Raw genomic sequence first — 22596 nt, 5'->3', positions numbered from 1 at the left:
AGAAAAGTACCAGGATGATCTGGATGATTGTACTTACTGTTGATGATTTCTTAATATTTAAGGCAACAGATATTTATTGGTTAATAACTATGTGCGAAGCACTGTGGTTGGCACTGAGAATTTAGAAATGGAAAAGCCATAGGAAGTCCCCAATCTCATAGGGGTATGAACATCCTCAGAAGTGATTCCGAGCTAGTAACAGTAGTAGCATGGCTGATAAAATGCCCAAGGATCATGTCAAAAAAGAGACATTAGCTTTGTTGCATCTGGGGATTGTGGAATGGAGAAATGTCACAGAAAACTTCAGGAGGTGGTGATGCCTGAGCTTTGCTTTAAATGCTGAAGTTTGCTGGTCAGATGGGAGACTGGGACTTCTTAGACAGAGGGAGCAAGATGAGCTAAGGCACAAGGGCATGGAGTTGGTTACCTTCTTCAGGGAAGAGCAGGAAGTTCAGAGTCTCTGGAGCTGTCAAATGCCAGGTTGTGGCAAGGTAGTTTTGCAGTCAGACAGACCTGGATTCAAGTTACAGCTGTGCCTCTCACTTCTAAGTGTCCATGGCCAGGTTACTTAACCTTCTCCTGTCTCTGTAAAATGTGTGTAATAATATCTGCTCACAGCAAGGACCACTTGTGAGCTTCCAGTAGTGATAATGATAGCAAAAAACAATTACAGCAATAGAACAAACTAGGATTTATTGACTATACACCAGATGCTGTTTTTTTAAATGTTTGTTTATTTTTGAGAGAGAGAAAGAGAGAGACAGAGAGTATGCATGTGCACGAGCAGGGGAGGTGCAGAGAAAGAGAGACATAGAATCTGAAGCAGGCTCCAGGCTCTGAGCTGTCAGCACAGAACCCAACACGGGGCTCGAACCCACAAACCACGGAATTATGACCTGAGCCAAAGTCAGACACTTAACCGACTAAGCCACCCAGGTGCGCCTACATCAGATGCTGTGTTAAGTCCTCTCTTTATGTATGTATTCTCTTACCTGCTTCGTAGGGCCATACTATAGCTATTATGTATGCTACATAGCCTGAGTAAATGAGAAATATATAGAAGGTGCTTAGCACGACACTCTCCAGTTATTTTTATAATGAACATATATAACATGTAGAATCAGAAAACAGTATTTTAATACATATGATAATGATGATAGCTCATATCATGTTTCAAGAATTTTACATAAATTCCCTCAGGTAACCTCATGACCACCATAGGAGGTAGAGAAGGCCTTTATCCACTTGTCCAGACCCTCAGCAGCCTGGTTCTAGAGACTGCTCATAGCTCATTTGTTTTGTATTCAGGTGCATCATGGTCCAGAAAATATGTTCAGCTTTATAAGAATTTATGATATACCTGTTGGAGTTTTAGAGGGCAGTGCGAAAGACCCCATCTCATCCACTCCTGAGGTCAGAACCAACTAAGAGAGAGATACCAGAATCAAAAAGTCCATGATCAAAATATTAGCTCTACTGCAACTAGAATTGAATTGGAAAATGTGACCTTGGTCTGCTGAGCACATGGGCTACTTCACACATCTGCCCTGAGCTGAACTTAGCCAACCAGACACCGGCAGTGCAGGCGGGACTAGGACCACCACCCCTGCCTCCCGCCACCACCCCAGCATCCTAGCACCCCAGCAGGCTGCTTCTGGAGTGGCTGAAAAGGTGTATGTTTTGTGGAAAACATATCTCAAAGGGAGTTGGGAACCAGAGAAATGGGTGGCTGGGCTGAGCTTTGCATTCTCAAACTCCTCCTTCTAGATGAGTCTCTCCTTCCCAAAGGAGGAATATGTAAGGGCTCCTGAGAGAGGCAAGATGTATTTCTTCCCTATTTGTTTGTCTTTTAGGAAAGTGGGTAAAAAAATGGCTTTTCCTTAATAAACATAGTCATTGTAATATCTATAATATTTAATGAGTGCTTAACATCTGCCAGACATTGTGCATGAGATTTTATCTACATTTAAAAATGCTAACAACTCTGGAGGTACATACCTCGTTCCCATTTTACAGATGAGGAAACTGAAACTCAGAGAGGTTAAATCACTTTCTTAAGGTCAAGAAACCACTAAGTAGAGATTTCAAGTCAAATTCAGGTCCGAGTCCAAATTTTATATTTCATAATCAGCATGTCCCTACTATTTGCAAGTTTTGGCACTACTGGGGAGAACAGGAAATCAGAAAAATGTTGAGGCTCAGTGGAGGTCCACAAGAAGCTTATGATCTGTTTATTCCCGGGATTGGCACACTTTTTCTGTAAAAGACCAGATAGTGAATAGTGTAGGCTTTGGGAGCTATGCAGTCCCTGTTACAACTGCTTAACACTCCTGTTTTAGTGCAAGCAGCTACAGCTAACATAAACAAATCGGCATGGCCATATTCCAATAAAACTTTATTTATGAAAATTCAAGTTTCAATCCTATACAATTTTCAAACATCATTAAATATTCTTCCCTTTTTTCAACCATTTAATAATGTAAAAACTATTCTTAGTTTGTGAGCCATGTAAGACCAGGTACTGGGGCCATGTTTGGCCCATGGGCCATAGTTTACCAATCCCGGGTCTGGTCAGGGAGAGAAACCAATGAACATAAACATGCCAGTCATAGAAATGGTTATGAATTTTATGAAATGGGTACAAACAAATACCCAGAGAGGGCAAAGGTGGCAGTAATTTATTTTGAAGACTGTAAGAGGGAGAGCCTGAAAGGAACAAACAGGAGCCCAAGTTTTCAGCTAGGCTGGGTTGGTTTCACAACTGTGTTTATTTCCCAAAGTAATCAACAGTCTACCATTTCCCTTAAAAATTAAGTATTAAATAAGAGATGGGAAAATAAGTCAATTTTGAGCAATAATAAGAAAGGCTAATGGTGGTTTGAGACTGTGTTACAGGAGCCTAATTAAAATGATTTATAACTGCGCAGAAAGGCTCTTTTGTTTCCCCTGTTTATTGAATAACAGCTCACATCAGCCATTACTCCATATACAACCCATGGGAAATTACCTAATGGGTTATGTTCAAGGAACATCATCAAACAAACATGTGTCACTTTCCCAGCACCCTTCTTTGTGGTCGCCCAAGATACTTCCAGGATAGAACTGAAGGATTTTGGTTAAGTGGGGTTCTGGAGGTGTAGTCCTCTTCAGCAACTATGAGATCCCCTAAGCTCTGGTCTCCATCAAGGTACTTTCTCTATCAGCCTCCCCAACCCTGACTGAGGAGAAGGCAGGCTGCCACAAGCTGCTGGGTAGAATCCAGCAAATTGAACCCCTGCTGCTGACTTCTGGAAGACATCCTGGTCTTTTGCTGCAGCTGTACCTAAATCTTCAGTCCAGGGAAACCCTGAAGGCATAAAGCATTGTGCATTAGGGGTGTGAAGGCTCATTTGGGAAAGGAAGATCATTTTTCTGCAGGGAATTCATTTGACCACAGGGCTTAAGATCCTTGAATCTATCTCTGGCATCCTTAAAACAGGAAGAAGCCAGTATTTGAACTGTTTCATGGGACCTCCAAAGGAATCCTCTCTTTGGCCATTAATGGTGGTAAAGGGTGGTGACCATTTCCTTCACTTGAACTCCTCCTGCTTACACTGTGGCTAGAGTTGACCTTTTTCCTCAATCCCTTCAGCCAATTCATCCCATTCAGAATTAAGAGGAAACTTGGAGAATTTACTGACTCCCAACTTAACTTAGGATTTGTCGAATTTCATTGAAAATACATTGTTAATGTATCACAACCCAAGATGGTCTTGAGTTTTCCTTATATAATCATTTCTTTATAAATCTGTAGACCAAAGGCATTTAGAAATGGCAACAGTGAACAGAAGCCCGAAATCAGAAAGTTAAGCTTCATAGGGAAGTTGCAAGATACAGTAGTTGAGAGCTTAGCCTCTAGAATCAGACCCATCTATGTATACTGTAGTAAATTACTTTATCCGTGCCTTAGGTTCAGAGCCATAAAATGGAGATGACAATATGAGTTTCATGTCAATTCTTCACAAGTCGGTTTAAACAAAATCACTTTGTAGAAAGATCAATTGGCCATTTATGCAAAAACTATTAGTCGAATGGCTTAAACCAGATCCACGGTAGCCAACAGGAGCAGTCGTGCTGCCAGAAGGAGACACATATGCAAGGTTATGGGCATACACAGTGCACTGTGTTCAACAAAGCTGGGCCAACCAGTATATGACAGAGTGGCTGCAGGGAAGTTAGAAGAAAACTCAGACTTGGAAAACCTCTTCAATCATTTGATGAGTTTGTTATTCTGCAGATTGATCCTTTAGTGAATTAATCTTTGATGAATTTATCTACTTTCAATAGTAGTACCTTCATAATGGGGTTGTTACAAGAATTTAATGAAATGATGCATGCAAAGCATTTAGCACACTGCCTGGCACAAAGAAAGCAAAAAGAGATAGGACCCTGCTCACTTCTTCCTGGTTGTAATTATTCTTAGGGTCTTTTCCCTTCGATAGTACCAGTATTTTAGTTGTAATCTGTTCTGGGTTTTATGCAGGCTACAACAGAAAGATGCCATCAGTAAGACTGTAAGAAAAAATTCCAAAACTTGAGAATAAGGCTGGGGGAAAAGGTGCCATGTCCTTTCAATGTCACACTGGCATACTGTTGAACACACATGCCCAGGGATTAATTATCTTAGACAGGGGTCAGCAGACTTTTTTTGCGTAGACCCAGCCAGTAACTATTCCTGGTTTTGCGTGTCTCTCTTGCAACCATACAGCTCCTACCACTATAGCATGAATGCAGCCACAGACAATATATAAATGACTGTTTCCAAAAAAACCTTTCTTTCCAGATTGGCCCATGAGCTATCGTTTGATGACCCTGGCTGTGGGAGAACATGACTATGTCTAACTTTGTCATTTACTATTTGACTCAAGCCTAGGTGCTATGAAGTTATATGCTAACTTACAGATTTTTGACTGTTAGAGGAGATAACCCCCCGAAGGTTTTGATTTTATTGTACGACATAACCAGTTTTATTTCCAACACAACTGTCTTATTTTAACGGTTTTATAAAATGCCTATAAATACCCATTTCCTTAAATGCCCTTGAATACCATCCTCGCTGTCTCTCTGGTTCCTTCATAAATGAATTAAGTAAGTTTTTGACACGTGTTTATTGTACATTTGTTTGCGTAGTGTTTTTTAACATTTACGAATCATGTTTCAACAAGCTCATTACTTAGAATACTATTTATAGCTCTGTTTTACAGTAACAATTGTCATTGAGTGATGGGCTAGATGATTTATTCAATACCTTAAATACATTTGTCCTTATATTATGTCTATAAAGTAGTTATTATTATCCCCATTTTGCAGATGAGGAAACTGAAGCATATAGAAGTTAAATAGCTATTACCTGGTATAACTTACATTTGACTTAAGTTTTTCTTCACTCCACAGCCTACTAATAAAGCTGAACTGCGTTTCTTGGAAAATAAACATTCTTGGATTAAGCAAACATTGTTTAACAGGAGCTTTGTCTTAGTTTCTGTATTGTAATCTAATTTTTGAGGCCTGATATGTGGCTATAAAAGATATTTACATTCAGACATGTACCCTCTCGTGACTAAACTTATGCACTTCTTTTTCCTCTACTTACCTTGACAAGTTTAAGGATATTTATAACTTCCCTTTTAGCTATATACTGTTTGTCATTTTTATTACTTTCAGGTGACTTGAAAGATGGTAAAAATAAGACAGACAGGAAGGATCAATCCAATGTCGGAAATGATTCAAAGAAAACAGATGGTAAGAACATAATTTCCATTATACTTTTCCATAAAGTGTGCAATTTAATGCAATTTGTTAGAATTACACCTAAAATTGAAATCATGGTTGTTAATATATTCTTATATTATACCCTAAAAAAAACACTTCACTACATTTAACGAGTAGTCTATCCCTTTTTCGATAATTTACAGATGATTGTTTTATCTCTTCCTCCCCACCATTCTTTCTTCATCATAAATACATTCTCTACTCTCGCTTTATCACTTGCCATTTTTTTCATTTTAACTTTAAAGTTGACTGTGGACTTGATGATTAGAATGGAATACAAGTCTTTGCGAATTGTGCAGCATAAATGGGAAATGTTCCATGTTTTCAGTCTTCATATTTTTTCTTTTAATGAGGAATTGCTAGTTTCAGTAAAAACAGATACCTGTTCAGTGTTATCACTATGTTGGGAAACCCACCTGTTGGAGAACATACAGAGTGTAGAAAGCAGTTTGGTCAGCGAGAATAAGTCTTAAAGGCAAGCTTTGGATGGCAATCTCAACCAAACAGATTAGAATGAAGCTATCTTGTGATATGCTTCTTGGATGCTGCTTTTACTTTTCACAAAGAGCATTCTACTCTTTCCAAAACCTGAAAGTTCAGATTATATTATCCTTCAGACTTTGTATTGTCCTACTGAGAAAACTGTTCTTGCCTTATATAGAAATCTACTATTTCAGTTGTGACATGGGCTTATTCCTCGTGGCTCCTTCATACATGTACATGGTTTTGTTAGAGTCCCAGACTCTCTTTGATTCACACTTGCCTGCACTGAATGCTAACCTTGGTTCTAATGTCATTGAAGAACAAATACGGGTGTTCAGACTGAGAAATAAGAAGGAATTTGAACACAACACCTCACATATCTATTAAAAAGGAAGCAACCTCTAGCTTTTGTCTCTAAGTCACTGTGACAGGCTTTCTTTACTCGTATGTGTGAAATCAGTTCTCAACTCTTTTCTTTTAAGTTCATTCAAATAATTCACTCCAGGTGTCTTATCACATAATACCTAGGGAGCACCCATGTGCAGTTTTTCACCAGATTGTTTATGCAAATGGAAACCATGTACCTAATAAAAATACCCTCCTTGAAGATTGTGACTAAGACATGAATTACACGGAGACAAAACAGAATTCAAAATGACTGCCTTTTAGTCAGACTCTGTTATGGGTAAAGTTTGTTGCCACATATCGTTAAACCCAAGTCAAGGTAACACAAGCCAGAAAGTGTACAGTGGAGAATGGTGTTAGATATTAACCCAGCACCTGGACACCAGGCCCATCCTTCATCCAGTGACTAGCCCATATGAACTCCTATAGCGTAAAACTGAAGAATAAACTAAGTCCCAAATCTTTCACATCAGGTCTTGTTGCATTTTTATATTGTGCTAAAGTATCTGCTATGACGTTGTCATGCGGGCATTGTGAATTAAATTTTATTACCTGCAATAAGCCCTTCTATTTTACCTGTGTCCTTTATAACTGAATTGTCCCCAAGTATTTAAAATAATTAAACAGCTTCTTTAAAAGGAGGGTATGGGGGGAGGCACCTGGGTGGCTCAGTCAGTTGAGCATCCGACCTCAGCTCAGGTCATGATCTCGTGGTCTGTGAGTTCGAGCCCTGCGTCGGGCTCTGTGCTGACAGCTCAGAGCCTGGAGCCTGCTTCGGATTCTGGGTCTCCCTCTCTGTCTCTCCCCCACTCATGCTCTGTCTCTCCCTCTGTCAAAAATAAATAAACATTAAAAATTTTTTTTGAAAAAGGAGGGTATGGGAAGGAGTGAATAGACACTATGTTCTATTGAACAAATAAATGTAAAACTTGATTTTTTAATGGATGGAATTCTTGAGCCCATAGCCCTAATTCAGTGAATAGGGTGAAGTAAGTAAAGAAGAGACATTTTCTGATATCTACCCCTTTTTCCCTCTATAACTCTTAACTTTCCACTGCTTCACATGGAATCAGGTGTGTCCCTACACTAGCAAGTTTGTATACAAACTTGGACGTGAACAACTTTGTATTTTAATTTCATTGATGTGCTAGCATGACATCAGTCATTATCACTGCTTTGGTATCATAAGAACATAGATCATTGGGTTTCAGTTACTTGTGCTATCTTAGCCAAAAATCTTTACCAGGACTAAAGCTCTTCTTGGTGGCATGAGTGGAAAAGAAATTGATTGGTCTCATTTATCTCTTCCTCTTTGCTCATCAAAACTCTCTACTTTAGATTTTTTTTAAATGATAGGTAGATCAGTGGGTACATTGGCTTTTAAAAACGAGCGTACATTTTGAACATTTCTTTTTAATAGATCCTATTACATTTGATGACCAGAGGGAGTCAATTTAACTATTTTTAATGCCCCTACCCCTCATGTAACCCCTGGGAACCGGTGGTGACAGCTCTAATTGTTGAGAAGAAGTATCCAAGCACAATTCAGTGCCCAGTATGATCAAACCCACTGTGGTTTGAAGTTTCAACATTGTATGCATTCAGAAAGAAACCTGATGAAAACTGGACCACAGTTGGTTAATCCCAAACACTTTGAGCTGAGGCACACACAGAAGGAAGGGGTGTGTGTGTGCTGAAAGAGTAAATTACATCCTGGCACAGTGAACACATTGCAGTTGTACATTATCTCTGTCAGGCTGCTGAGGTACTATTTAGAATCCTGCAGCACTAATTTTCAAACTGACTTCAAAGAATGAATGTTCTTTGAAAATACCTTGTTTACCCTAAGGGAGAAATGTGCTAACATAAAAAGATCTGGGACTCTGAGCCAAGATTCTCTCAGGGCCTAAACTTTACAGGGTCACTAGAAGAGTAGGATGCAAATGAATGAATGATTTTCAGTGTGTTTTTAGTCATGTTTGAAACAGCATAGCCTCTTGGGCCTGCCATAATTTTTTATAGTTGCCCAGAAATATGAACTTGCCCTTAACTTTGTCTGATTACATTAACAGAGATATAAGAGATAGCCACCATTTGTGTCTCTCAAAAGATTGATTATAATTGGGCCCTACAGGGTTATTTGCCAAATTCCAGAAAAGGAGTTCAGCAGAAATTTCTCCTTCACTGAATGTTCTAGAAATTGGAATGTTTAAAGGTGTTCATGAAATTTAAAAATCAATTGTGTAGAGTGAGAAGTGTGGACAAAGACTATCTATGGACCTCTGCTTCTGCCAAAGAGGACTAATAAGAATTAGATTTACCCTTTCACCTGAAATAATAATAATAATAATAATAATAATAATAATAATAATAAAAGACAACTTCTATGGAAGAATATGTTTTCAAGACACTGGACATCAAGAAATGAAGAACAGTGATCTCCAAGAAATAGGAAACAAATGAAATAAACCCTATGATTGTTCCAACTTACTCCTGAGAGGGTTTCCAGGCAGAATAAGGAGGGGGAACCCTGGCAGATGTGATGGATTCCTTGAGTTGAAGAGTTGAATAAAGGATCCAGGGAGAGCCATGGTGGCTAAAGTTAACAAGATAAAGTACCAGAGAGGAGAGAGCTGTAGAGATATAGAGCTCCAGAGATCTAAACAGTATACATCAAGGTAATGATTGACCAATAAAGATAGGAAGGTACCTGAGATCAGGAAAGAACCACTCAACTTAAGGATTAGAGGGAATGGTCCTGATGTTCATACTTCATATAATGCAGGAAAAGTGCCCATTCCCACTAGCCAGCCTTGAATATCTCATAATTCAAAGGGATTTGAGTAGAATACTCCTAATTGTCTTGTTTTATTAGTAGGGGAGTAATTAGCTGTAGGCTAAATGATGATTTGGTCTCACCTAACAAGCCTTGAAAATAAGACATAAAAGAATCAAAGTGTTTTCAAATTACTGCATCCCAGAGTAAAGTTTATGGATATATATAGGAATATAAAAATATACAGTACCCAAAAGGTAAAACCCACAATGTCCAATATCCAATAAAAAATTATTAACATGCAAAGAAGCAAGAAAATATGAGAGAGACAGAAACAATTGGAACGAACCCAGAACTGCAACAAGTTACAATAGCAGACAAGAACATTAAAGCTGTTCTTATAACTATAGCCCATATGTATGGAAGTTGACTAAAGACATAGGAGATATAAAGAAGGCAAAATCAAACTTCTAGAGATGAACACTACAATGTATGATGTGGAAAACACACTGGATGGTATTGGCCAAATAACATTGGATGAGATTAGTAATAAATACAATGCATGAGATTAGACATTGCAGAAGAAAAGACTAGTGAAAAACTATCCAAAATGAGACAATAAAAAAATTGTAAAGAGCATCAGTGAATTGTAGGACATCTTCAACAGCCTAATATATGTGTAACTGGAGTCCCTAACATAAAGAATAGAGAAAGGAGGGAAGAAAAATATTTGGTGAAGTAATGGCCAAAATTTTGCCAAATGATGAAAACTATAAATCCACAGACTCAAGAAACTTGGTAAAGCCCAAGCACAAAAAAATATGAAGAAAATTACACCAAAACATGTCATAATCAAATTATTCAAAAGCAGTAATGAAGAGAAAATTTAAAAAAAAACAGGTAGCGGAATAAAAAACTCATGTACAATTGAACAACAGTAAGAATAACTATAGATTTCTTATCAGAAACAATGCAAGTGAGAAGACAGTGGAGCAATGTCTTTAACATGCTGACAGAAAAAAAGAATTCAACTAAGAATTCTAAAACCAGCAAAAATACCTTTCATGTATAAAAGCTGAAAGAATTCACCAGTAGACCCACACTATAAGAAATGTTAATGAGAGGCAGTAGGATAACTATGTCAGTTACAAATATGAGCCTGAACAAAAGAATGAGGTACACAAAAAATGGTAACTAGATGGATAAATATACAAGATTTTTTCATATCATTTCAAGCTCTTAAAGATCGTTGACTATTTGAACAAAATAATCAAAATAATAATAACACCTTTGATATATAACATATACAAATGAAATGTATGACAACAATAGCATAAAAAGCTGGGAAGGGAGAAATGGAAGTATACTATTGTGAAGTTCTAATATACATGAAGTGATGTAATATCATTTGAAGGTAGATTGAGATAAATTAAAAGATATACTATAAACTGTAAAGCAATTAAAATAACAAAACAAAGACATATAGATAGTAAGCCAACAAAACAGATAAAATGGAATCATAAAAATATTTAATCCAGGAGAAGGTAAAAAAAAACTGTAAGAAGGGAACAAAGAACATATGAAATGAATAGAAAACAAATAGCAAGATCATAGACTTAAAACTAAGCTGATATCAGGTATGACATTAAATGTGAATGGCCTATGCACCCCAATAAAAAGGCAGAGATTTTCAGATTCTAAGACCCAATTATATTCTGTCTTTATATAAAAAAGACAAAATATCCCAAAGGTAAAAGGATGGAAATTGGTATACCAAGCTAACACTAAAAAAAAAAAAAAAAATGAATGGCTGCATTAATATCTTACAAAACAGATTTTTTTAAAAAAATTATTTAAAAAAATTTTAATGTTTATTTATTTTTGAGAGACAGAGACAGGGCATGAGTGGGGAAGGAGCAGAGAGACAGGGAGGCACAGAATCTGAAGCAGGCTCTGGGCTCTGAGCTGTCAGCACAGAGCCCGATGCGGGGCTTGAACTCCTGAACCGTAAGATCATGACCTGAGCTGAAGTTGGATGCTTAACTGACTGAGCCACCCAGGCACCCCCTAAAAAATTTATTTTTAAGAGAGTGCAAGCAGGAGAGGGGCAGAGAGAGGGGAGCAGAAGATCTGAAGCAGGCTCTGCACTGATATGTTGACAGAAGCAAGCCCAATGTGGGGCTTGAACTCACAAACTGCAAGATCATGACCTGGGCCAAAGTCGGACACTCAACCCACTGAGCCACCTGGGTGCCCCTGACAAAGTAGATTTCTTGCAAACATTATCATCAGAGATCAAGAAGTTCATTGCATGATAAAGTTATCCATTTATCAAGAGGATATTATAATCCTTTATACTTATGCACTAAAATACATAAAATGAACTGCAAAAAAATTTTAATCTATAATTTTATTTAGAGACATTACTATTCCTCTCTCAATTATTGATAGAATAAATAGATATAGAATCAGCAAGGAAAGGGAGATTTGAGCAACACTACCAACAAACTTTACCTAATTGGCATCCATAGAACACTCAACAATAGAGAATACACATTCTTTTCAAGTGAACACAGGACATTTATCAATATAGACCAGATTGTGAGTTATAAAACAAGTCCGAATAAATTGAAAAGGATCCAAGTCATGCAAAGTATGTTTACAGGTCATAGTGAAATTAAATAGGTGTATTTATGTTATTTTATTATCTTTTTTAATATTTGTGGAATATGTAATGACATAATCTTTTTTTTTTTTTATATTGGTAATTTGTTTATTTTTCTCTTTTTTTCCCAGACCAGTCTGGCTAGAGGATAAGTTTTACTAATTATTGTCATTGAAATTCCCCATTGTTATTCTGTTTTTATTTCATTGATTTCTTATCTTTATTATTTTTTTCTTCTGCTTACTTGTGGGTTGAGTTTGCCTTATTTTCTAGTTTCTTAAGTTGGAAATTAATGTCACTGATTTGAGATCTTTTTTTTTTCTGTAATGTAGGCATTAAGTGCTATAAATTTCTCTTCAAGTACCACTTTAGTATTATGCCAAAAACTTTTACATGTTGCATTTGTATTCACATTTAGTTCTAAATACTTTATAATTTCCAGTCTGATTTCTACATTTATTTAAGAGCTATTTAGATGTGTACTCTTTAGTTCCAAATACTGGGGGGTTTTCTAGAGATAGTGGAAATGTAAGTCTTCTCCAAATTGTTTACAGATTAATGCAATCCCAATTAAAGTCCTAGCAGGTTTTTGTTTGTTTGTTTGTTTGGTAGAAATTGACAAGCCAATTCTAAAATTTACATGGAAAATGCAAAACAGCCAAAGTAGACAAAGCAACTTGGAAAAAGAAGGGAAACGTTGAAGGACTAAAAAGGTAGACCTTGTTTCAAGACTTACAATAAAGCTATAGTAATTAAGGTAGCATAGTATTAGCATCAAGATAGACAAATGCGTGAATAGAATAGACTAGAGAGTCCAGAAATAGATCCACATGTATATAGACAACTTATTATTTCTCCATGGAGAAAGGTAGTCATTAACAAATGGTGATGGAACAATTATATATTCATATGCAAAGTAATTATCTCCTATATTTCACATCATATGCAAACATTAATTTAAAATAGATCATAAACCCAAATTTAAAATATAAAACTGTAAAACTTATGGTTAAAAAAAACAGGAGAAACTCTTTGTGATCTCAGGTTAGGCGAAGATTTCCTGGTTTGACAACAAAAGTACAAACCATAAAAGAACAAATTGATAAATTATACTTTATCAAAATTAAAAACTTCTGCTCTTCAGAAGCCTCTATTAAGAGAATGAAAAGATGGCCCACAGACGGAGGGAGAATATTTGCAAAGCCTATATGTGTTAAAGGGAGTTGTACCAAAATATATAAAGAAACTTCAAAGTTCAATAATAAGAAAATAAATAACTTAATGAAAAACATGCAAAAGATCTAAACATTTCACAAGAAGAGATGTACATCGGGGCACCTGGGTGGCGCAGTCGGTTAAACGTCCGACTTCAGCCAGGTCACGATCTCGCGGTCCGTGAGTTCGAGCCCCGCGTCAGGCTCTGGGCTGATGGCTCGGAGCCTGGAGCCTGTTTCTGATTCTGTGTCTCCCTCTCTCTCTGCCCCTCCCCCGTTCATGCTCTGTCTCTCTCTGTCCCAAAAATAAATAAAAACGTTGAAAAAAAAATATTTAAAAAAAAAAAAAAAAAAAAAAGAAGAGATGTACATCTAGCAAATAAGTACATTAGGAGATCATAGACACCAGTAGGAAATGTAAATTAAAAACCAAATTAAAAACCATATTGATAGGAAACAAAACAAAACTTATATGTCGGGAGATGGTTTTATACTTGTATATTATATTCACCTAATAATTTCTTAGCTCTCTACTTCACTTTGCCAGTCAGGACACAACTTTGTCAGCTCATTGCCTTATAGCCATGTTCTTTGCATATTTCTTAGGTTGTTCAGATCCTCTTTATGATCTCAGTGCAGAAAATATAAAAGGCAATAGAGCCAATATTCCTGTTTGTTTTTGTAGAACTGCTACTTGTGATTAAAAAGTTTGTTGTGTACATTAAAGCAATTTGCCTGTGATTTGATTCTTCACAAGTCTGGTGTCTCACGACCTTGACTTGCTGCTGGGCTCACAAGAGTCAACTGAAGAAATGCATGTGTTTTTCCTGTTTTCTATCTAGCTGATCCTATCAGAGTAGTTTGGAAGTGGGTAAATAAATGGAACGGATGACTTTGACTTTGTTAGTTGTGTTTTGTTCTATTATAATAGATGCACCAAATTATTAATAAATCAGAGGAAGGCTAGAGTCTGAACCTATACACTTGAGTTGTACTTAATGTTCTTATCTTTTAGCTAAAATTGGAATTTTTTTGTTAGTTGCCTTAAGGATGGGATGTGCTTTGCAGTGGAGTTGGTAGTGAGAGATAGATGGGGCCTGTACAGACCTGGAGGTGTGCCCTTCTCTGTAAATCTAGGGAGGAAACAGACAAACAGCAGGGTGCATGGAGAACTGAGACACATGTCTGTCTTTACAACAGGGATAGTTTTTGACTTAAGTTCATATTAAGAAATTTGAGAAGCAAAAACACACTGGCACATATATCATTATTCAGGAGGCATGCATTTGTTGAGGCCAGTTTTAGAATCTGCATAGATACCTGGACCTCAGTATTCTCATCTCAGGGAATCATGCTCACTTCATTCTTTGTTCAAATATATTTCCCACACTACTCAGGACAGTGGTTGTTAGGTTGTCTTTATAACCCAGAATAAAGAAACTGTAGCTTGTGGTCAGTGCCTCATTTTATTGCCTCATTGTTCCCATCTATGCTTTTCTTCTCACAGGTCATCTTATTATCACTTGTAGCTGATGCTGGCTGTGCCTTGGCCCATGCAGAGCTTTAGAAACAATTGAACACATTTACTTATCTTCAGTACACTCATATTTGAATCAATCCCATATATGCTAGCCATGGGGGACTTTACAGGCATTTGTATTCATTTAATATTTCCCTCAATTTTTGACAGATTGGTTTGTTTCTAAGCAGCTTATTAATACAATTTTATTCAGAATTCTAATGGGTTCACAACTCTTGGAGGGCAGTGGTCTTAATGGCCATCTTAATTCAACTTCTATCCCAATTTGTATTGCAGAAGCTACAAATAAGACAATTGAGTAATAGAAGAGACTATGGAATCTTGAAAATTCTTGACATAGAATTCTTGAAGTGAAATCTGCTTTCTGGATTTTCATTAATTTTGTTCTCTATGTAAGAGCTATCTTTTTTTTTTTTTGAAATTCTTATTTAACTCTGACAGAGAAAGAGAAGAGTCAGCTGCAGTGGGGCAGAGAGAGAGTAAGAGAGAATCCCAAGCAGGCTCCACACTGCTAGTGTGGAGCCCATTGTGGGGCTTGAACTTACGAACTGCAAGATCATGACCTGAGTTGAAATTTAGAATCAGACGCTTAACACAAGAAGCACAGGAGTACTTCATGATCTGAGCATACCTCTTGATATGTGTAAAATATATATATATATATATATATATATATATATATATATATGCGCCACATTTTCTTTCTCCATTCGTCTAATATTGAGGAAACTTCTTTGTTTTTAAGGCAGATGTCTCTTTTTCTTTCTCATGGTTTTTTATTCCCCACAATAGCCTACCACATTTTCATAAACTTTACACATATCCAGAGTTATGCTCAGATCATGAACTGTGGTGGATAAAAAAAGGCCAAGATGGTGAATAGTTCCAATAACATTAGCTATTACCATACCATGTCCTTTTCTCTCACGTTCAAGATAGTGCTACCAAAACCATAAACTTGAATCCTTTCTAATTTGCTTTAAAAACAAAACCTGTAGAACTGCAGTATTTAACTGCTTTTAGGAATGAATGATTTGCAGTACACCTTGCTGTTGATTATGCCACTGAGGTCAACTGCTGCTGCCTTAAGGTAGTTTCTACAAATAGTTAATCCCATCCTTTGGGTTTTTTTTGTTTTTTTTTTTTACTTTTTTCCTTCTCAGAGGATAACATTTTTTTTTCTTAGTTCTGGGAAGAGACTGCACTGTAGCCTTTTATGTATTGACAAAAAGTAGGCCTGTTTCTTTAATAAAGAAATTTCCTTCAATGTGAAAATACAGCATCCTTGTGAGTTATTTTCCATAAGTGTACAGGGACCAAACATCTGGAGTGCCCTGGGTCCCAGTCAAGATAAGTCATCATAACAACACATGTTCTGATTAATATCCCATTTCCCTTAGCCATTTGTCCATGAAAACTCCTGTGACCCATTTACGTAACGAATTTACGTGTTATGTATTAACATGTGGAGCATGAATAATAAGTAAGTGGTACGGTTTAGCAAGAAGGGCCGTGAAATATTTGTTTTTCAAAACATTTTACATTCTTATTTTCTCAAGTAGTGTGATAACCCAAGTGTCTAGACGCTGCACTCCAATGTCCCTGTCAAAGGAAAACTACAGAAAGTTGGTAAATGGAGGAGAGAATTGCAATATTATTTTTTAGATGCCTGTTATTCTCACACATCTGGATAAAATCTCACTAGTTAGATTTAAAGGGTTTTGTTGATTAGACATTTTTTTTTGAGAGAGAGGGCACAAGTGAGTGATGGGCAAAGAGGAAGAGTGAGAGAATCACATGAGGGGCAGAGAAGAAAAGAGAGAGGAGAGAGAGAGGTGGGGCTCACCCAATATAGGGCTTGAACTCACGAACCGTGAGATGATGACCCGAGCTGAAGTCCAGTGCTTAACCCACTGAGCCACCCAGGCACCCCTTGTTGTTTAAACATTTTGGTTGATGTGCTTAAGTGTTATTTTCATGTTAATTTTAGAAGCTGTGCTGTCGGTTGACCCAACAAGAGTTACTGTGAGTTAAGCAATGCTGAAACCCAAAATAATTGTTTTTTGGATGGATTTTGGTGAAAATTATTAACCAATCCAGGATATGTGGGTAGGAAGTGGCCAAATGGGGTGGGCTTCAAAAATGTATCTGCTCCTTTTCGCTATAGACTTATACTCTTGAGAACATGGAAATACAAAGCCTTTTACTTACACATGGTCCTAGGATCAATGAATCACAGTGAATCAGAACAGTTAGCTCTTTTGGTTATACACATCTATTTCAAACCAATGTATTTTTATATACTTTTGGGTTTAGTGAATATCTTTATGCTTTTTAAGGAGCAGTGTATAATAGATATCCTCATGGTAGATTATAAAAGAACAGGTGACATGCTACTACTCCTATACATTTTTGTGTTTTTAAAATTCACATTTTTAGTATCAAAACAGCAAGTGAAATATATATATGTATATACATATAAGATACATAAACCTTTGTAAATATATGTATATACAATATATGTATGTTGTGTATATATGCGATATTATCTAAATATTGTGATGTAAAATTGGTGGGTTTAAAATAATTAAGTTGTGTTATACTAAAGAAAACTGAAGTCAATTCATGCTTTTTTTTTTTTTTACATAGCCATTTAGATTCCAGTTTCTTACCAAATAGCCACATACTAGAAATGTCAAATGAAAGTATATTATGTACTCTTTGGTAATGACAAAATTAATCTTTTTAAACAACTTTCCCCTTGGAACTACTGGTATATAAGCTTTCATCGTTTCACTCTATCTTCTAGACATTTCGTTACACTCTTAATGTACCATTGTATTTTTAAAGGAATCCATTTTGACAGAAAGGATTATAATTTTGAAACTGTGGAAAATGTAATCTTTTCCCTTAATACTGATGTTTAGGATTTAAAAATAACTTCATAGTACTCATGAAATAAATATTTATCTGTTTTCCCCCTAGAAAAATTAGATTCTGTCAGATTCTACACAGATTAGACAAACACAAGTAACAATGCATTTGTCTAAAGAAACTCTATTAACATTATAAAAATTCTTTAAAATAAGAGCTTCCTTTGAAATAATGCCAGGAGCTAGCAAGTGTCTACACTGTTAATGCCACTTCTTTTCTAGACACACACATTCTAGGAGAACCATTAAAAAAGCAATATCAACCAAGTATTGAAGCTTCCTCTTTGTATTTATTCTTAACATTCTCCACAGAAGGGCACCAATCTTCAAGTGATGACATCTGTATCTTCGTAAGAATTAGCCCTCTATAATACATGCTATTTTTATCTTATATTCTGGAACCATAGTGAAAGCTTGAGAAAAAATACTTTTCTTTCACTTATTTTGAAACTTATATTCCTTTTCCTAAACTAATAAAATTGAGAAAAACATAAAACAGTCATAATGTTTCAGGTATAAAATTCTAGCCTCATTTAACTTTCTGTGAAGGACTTTCTTGGTCTCTGTGGTCAGTCTCTGGTCTCTTTTGGCTTCAAAAATAGCAGATTCAAAGACTGATCAGAAACAAAACTCTTGTGTACAGGCAACTCTACCCTCACCTACACCAAAGAGTGGTTGGGGCTGCTGGTGCCTGACGTTTACTTACCTCTTCAGAATGGGCCAGGCTCTGTAGCGGTTGGAGAATTGAATGTTTTCATTGTTTCCTTAGATGTTAAACTACTAAGTTCTTAATACAGAGAGTAAGCTCAGTAAAATGCCTTGGGCAATGTGGTACAGAAGAGAGCGAGTTATTCACAAATTTTAAGTTTGGAAAGAAAGACCATGCTGTATGAAGTGGGAAAGAAGGCAGAAAAGTTACAGAATAAAAGTTTAATACCATCATTGTTCTCAGTTTATAGCACAGATGCCATGGATCAAAAAGAAAGAAAAAAAAATGGGCAAGTGTTAGAGCTAAGAAGCACCATCTTTTGTACGTATTCTGTGTATTTAGATCAAATGAGTAAATTTTGACAGATCATCATGTAGGTATAGGCAGGGTTTCAGGAAGTTATAGTCCTATAAATTTACTTACACACTTACTCTTGTCTGTTTATCTCTCCATCCATCCATCCATCCATCCATCGTCCATCCATCTACCCATCTGTCTTAGCAGGGCTATAGCATTAGTATTATATGCAGTGAAAGTAACTTAGAACAATCATACTATAATCCTATCACTCACTTATCATTTGGGGCAAGGAGAAAGCAGGTAATATATACTTTTGGATATTTAGTGATAACCATTTAAAATAACACTTATGACCTAAAACAGTGAAGTCTGTGCCTGGATAAATTCTAACAGCTGTATTTAAAATAATGTTTGTTTGTTTGTTTGGTTGGTTGGTTGGTTGGTTGGTTTTTAGCATTTTTTCATTATTAAAAAACAAAACAAAACCAGGACCCACTTATAAGCCCCACAGAAATTCTACTAGACATTTAAAATTGGGTTACATTTTACCACTCTTGTTCTTTCCGTTGCTTACTGTATCATTTTGTCACTTTTGTAGAAAGTCGACTCCATAGGAAGGCAGCTATGGTAGAGTTTCTGGAACCTGAAAATGTGGTTTGAATCCCAACTCTCTTCTCAGCCAACTCAGCTTATTTCATTAAGCTTGGATGATAGTTGAATCAGGCTGTAAAAAATCAAACCCAAGAAAAATGAAAAAGAAAAGTGTTTACAGTTGTTTTTCAAGCCTGGTGCCAGATTCCTGTGAGGGCTGCCTCATAGATGATCTAGGAATAAACATTATGACAGATAAGCATATTTTTAGAGTCGAACCATGTTACATCGAAATTTAAGCCTCTTCTTAAAACAATTATCTTTAAAACAAGTGGCTTCATACAGCATCTCCACTTACCTGTAGGAGGAGTAGCGTGGGAAGGGTGGAATAAACAGGACCACACTGTTTTACATTTCCAGCTCCTTTTTCTCCAAATGGAGATGCTGAAACATTCTTTTTCTGTAGAGAACATTACAGAACATTAATTTCTGTAGAGTAAGTATGTTTCTATGAGTTCATACAGCATGTCTTCAGGATTCAGAGCCTCCATGGCTACTCTTTTGTGAGACATAAGAAAAGTCTTTGGTTAAGAGGTGGGTGGACGGATGGCACTTACTTAGATATTTTCTTGAATCATCCCAAGTTAGGTTAAGATATTTTCCATTTCAGTTTATCAATCATTAAAAGGTGGGTGGGTTTATCTGCTCTTCATAGCCTCCAAAAAGCCAACATAGATTTGTAATCAATGGAATTCAAAGACCCTGTAACAAAAAATAATCCTTTATCTCAGTTAAATACAGAGTGGTCACTTACATCTTGTCTCCAGGACCTTATTTTCGTAATACTCTGTAGTCTTACCCAATTTTAGCTTAAAATGCTTATCCAATTTTAGTTTAAATTGAAAACAAAGACACAAAACCAAACCACAATAAAGCAAATATAAGGCACTCAAATTTCAGGGGAGGAAGTGTGGAGTGAGTGAGGAGCAAGCCTGATTTCCAGACCATGTCAAAGCTGCCCACACAGCAGGTGTCCCTTCTCTGGGAGCTGAGTCTACATAATGGGGCAATTTCTTCAAAGGAAATATTTTTAAAAATATTTTTTAAAATATTTAAAAAATGTTTATTATTTTGAGAGAGAGAGAGAGCAGGGAAGGAGTAGAGAGAAAGGGAAACAGAGAATCCCAAGCAGGCCGCACACTGTCAACGCAGAGCCCAAAGTGGAGCTCAATCTCATGAACCGTGAGATCGTGACTTGAGCCAAAATCAAGAGTCAGATGCTTAACTGACAGAGCCACTCAGGCACCCCAGGAAATATACATTTTTGACATATCACACCTTGCTATTGAATAAAATATAAAATAACCGGATTTATGATTTTCTTTTTAGTTTTTACTTCATGCTATGAAAGTCCAGATTTCCAAAAAGGTGGAAAATCTTACTCATCACTATGCTTCTGCATCTATTCCATCCACCTGATGCTTATTTAATTCACTTTCAATTAAAAAATGATAATTTGTTGGGGTTCCTGGGTGGCTCAGTCGGTTAAGTGTCCAACTCTTGATTTCAGCTCAGGTCGTGATCTCACAGTTCGTGAGTTCGAGCTTCACATTGGGCTCTGCACTGATAGTGCAGGCCTGCTTGGGATTCTTTTTCTCTCTCTCCTCCCCCCTCCCCTGATCATGCTCTCTCTCAAAATAAATAAACTTAAAAAAAACCCCACAATAATTGGTTGAGCATGTGCTATATGTCAGGCATTGTACTATATGCAAAAAGAGTTACAAAGATAAATGATGTATTCTCTGCCATCAAGGAGTCTATCGTCTGCGTAGAACATCTTCTTGCAGATAGCTATGATATGAAGGACCTTACAGTAAGTGCCCTAAAAGATTCATAAACAGAAACTACTTTAGAGAGAGGATATGTTCAGGAAGGCTATGACAGTCATTCAGGTCACAGACCCAGCTACAGAGCATATGTCTCTTTTTCTTTTACTGTTGGCTGTACTTAATGAACACAGGTGCAGCTTAAACCCACATTTCCTTTATTTACCCCTCCCCTCCATCCCTGTGGAGGGGAGGGGTAAATAAAGACTGTGGAGGGGAGGATGGAGATTTACAGCCAGCCACTTCTCATCTCATTCATAAGCAATGAATAGAAAAGGAGAAAGGTCTTCTGTCAAAGGCCTGTGGGTTCCACTTAGACCCTAGATGGACTTCTTTCCATCTCTGGAACCCAGCAGACTGGACATCTGGCCACTGCTAACCCAGGCTGCATGAAATAAGATGTGCATCACTTCCCTGTTGGTTAATTGAGGCTCACTGGGTATAACAGGTGTCCTAGTCCCCAGCTGTCTGTCCCTAGCATTCTTCCAACCAATTGATCATTCATTAAAAAGTCAAACTTATATCATCATTATAAAATTTGGTTTTGTATTTAAGGACCTGGGGACATCTCCTAAGATGGTTAGTGCTATGATGACTGTCTAAAAGGAGGCTCATTACATATGACCCCCAAACTGATAATGGCAGGGCCAGAGCCCTAAGGAGGGGTCCTGTCTTGCAACTTCCACACAGAACAAATTGTGCATAAATAATTAGAATCAAGGGGGAAATTTTCAGTCCTTATTTCAGCTTTTTTTCCCACCCCTTTCCTCTCGCAGGTTGCAGAGAGGCAACTGGCAACTTCCCTCACTGACAGTGCTAGCTAGTATCAGAGTAAACTGATTGGTCAGAAGTATTTCTCCCAAATAAGTGAAGGTGCCAATGGACCAGAATGAAGAAAGAGGAATAACAGCAGTGCTAGATCAATGGAGAGTTGATAGTAATTACAATAGATCAGATAGGGCTCCCCTATTTCTCGACTAGTTTGCTGTCTAATTTCAACTAAGTCTTATTTAGGAGAGTATCTCAGTCTTTAAAGTTGAATAGGAAATGTTCCTTACCCACTGTTGACTCCTGACATTTCTGTAGGTGGTGGTGTTATCCATAAAGCCTAAGCCACTGTACTCCTCTCCCATCTGGAGTCCTGCACAGGAGAGAACCCTGTCTAACTACAAGGCATGGTGGCTGGCAGACCATGCACCACTTAGGGGAAGCAATAACATAATGGTTTTGGTTTGTCTGCTTGCTTTTTAGAGTTTCCTTTCAAGCCCAGTGAGGTTGCATAG

General features: G+C 37.0%; 1 protein-coding gene across 5 annotated transcripts in view; it reads left to right on the top strand.

Moving 5' to 3' along the window:
• The window catches only part of PDE1C (phosphodiesterase 1C), a 514714-nt gene that overhangs the window by 459544 nt on the left and 32574 nt on the right, over positions 1-22596 (top strand). For all 5 annotated transcript variants that reach the window (XM_047849292.1, XM_047849290.1, XM_047849293.1 and 2 more), the window contains one exon: positions 5704-5781. In XM_047849292.1, the coding sequence (XP_047705248.1) occupies positions 5704-5781 (78 nt within the window). The remainder of the gene's footprint in view (positions 1-5703; positions 5782-22596) is intronic.

Source organism: Prionailurus viverrinus, chromosome A2 (assembly GCF_022837055.1).
Source record: "Prionailurus viverrinus isolate Anna chromosome A2, UM_Priviv_1.0, whole genome shotgun sequence".
Classification (NCBI taxonomy): Eukaryota; Metazoa; Chordata; class Mammalia; order Carnivora; family Felidae; genus Prionailurus; species Prionailurus viverrinus.
The sequence above is the reverse complement of the archived record's forward strand: the minus strand, read 5'-3'. Positions and strand labels throughout refer to the sequence as shown.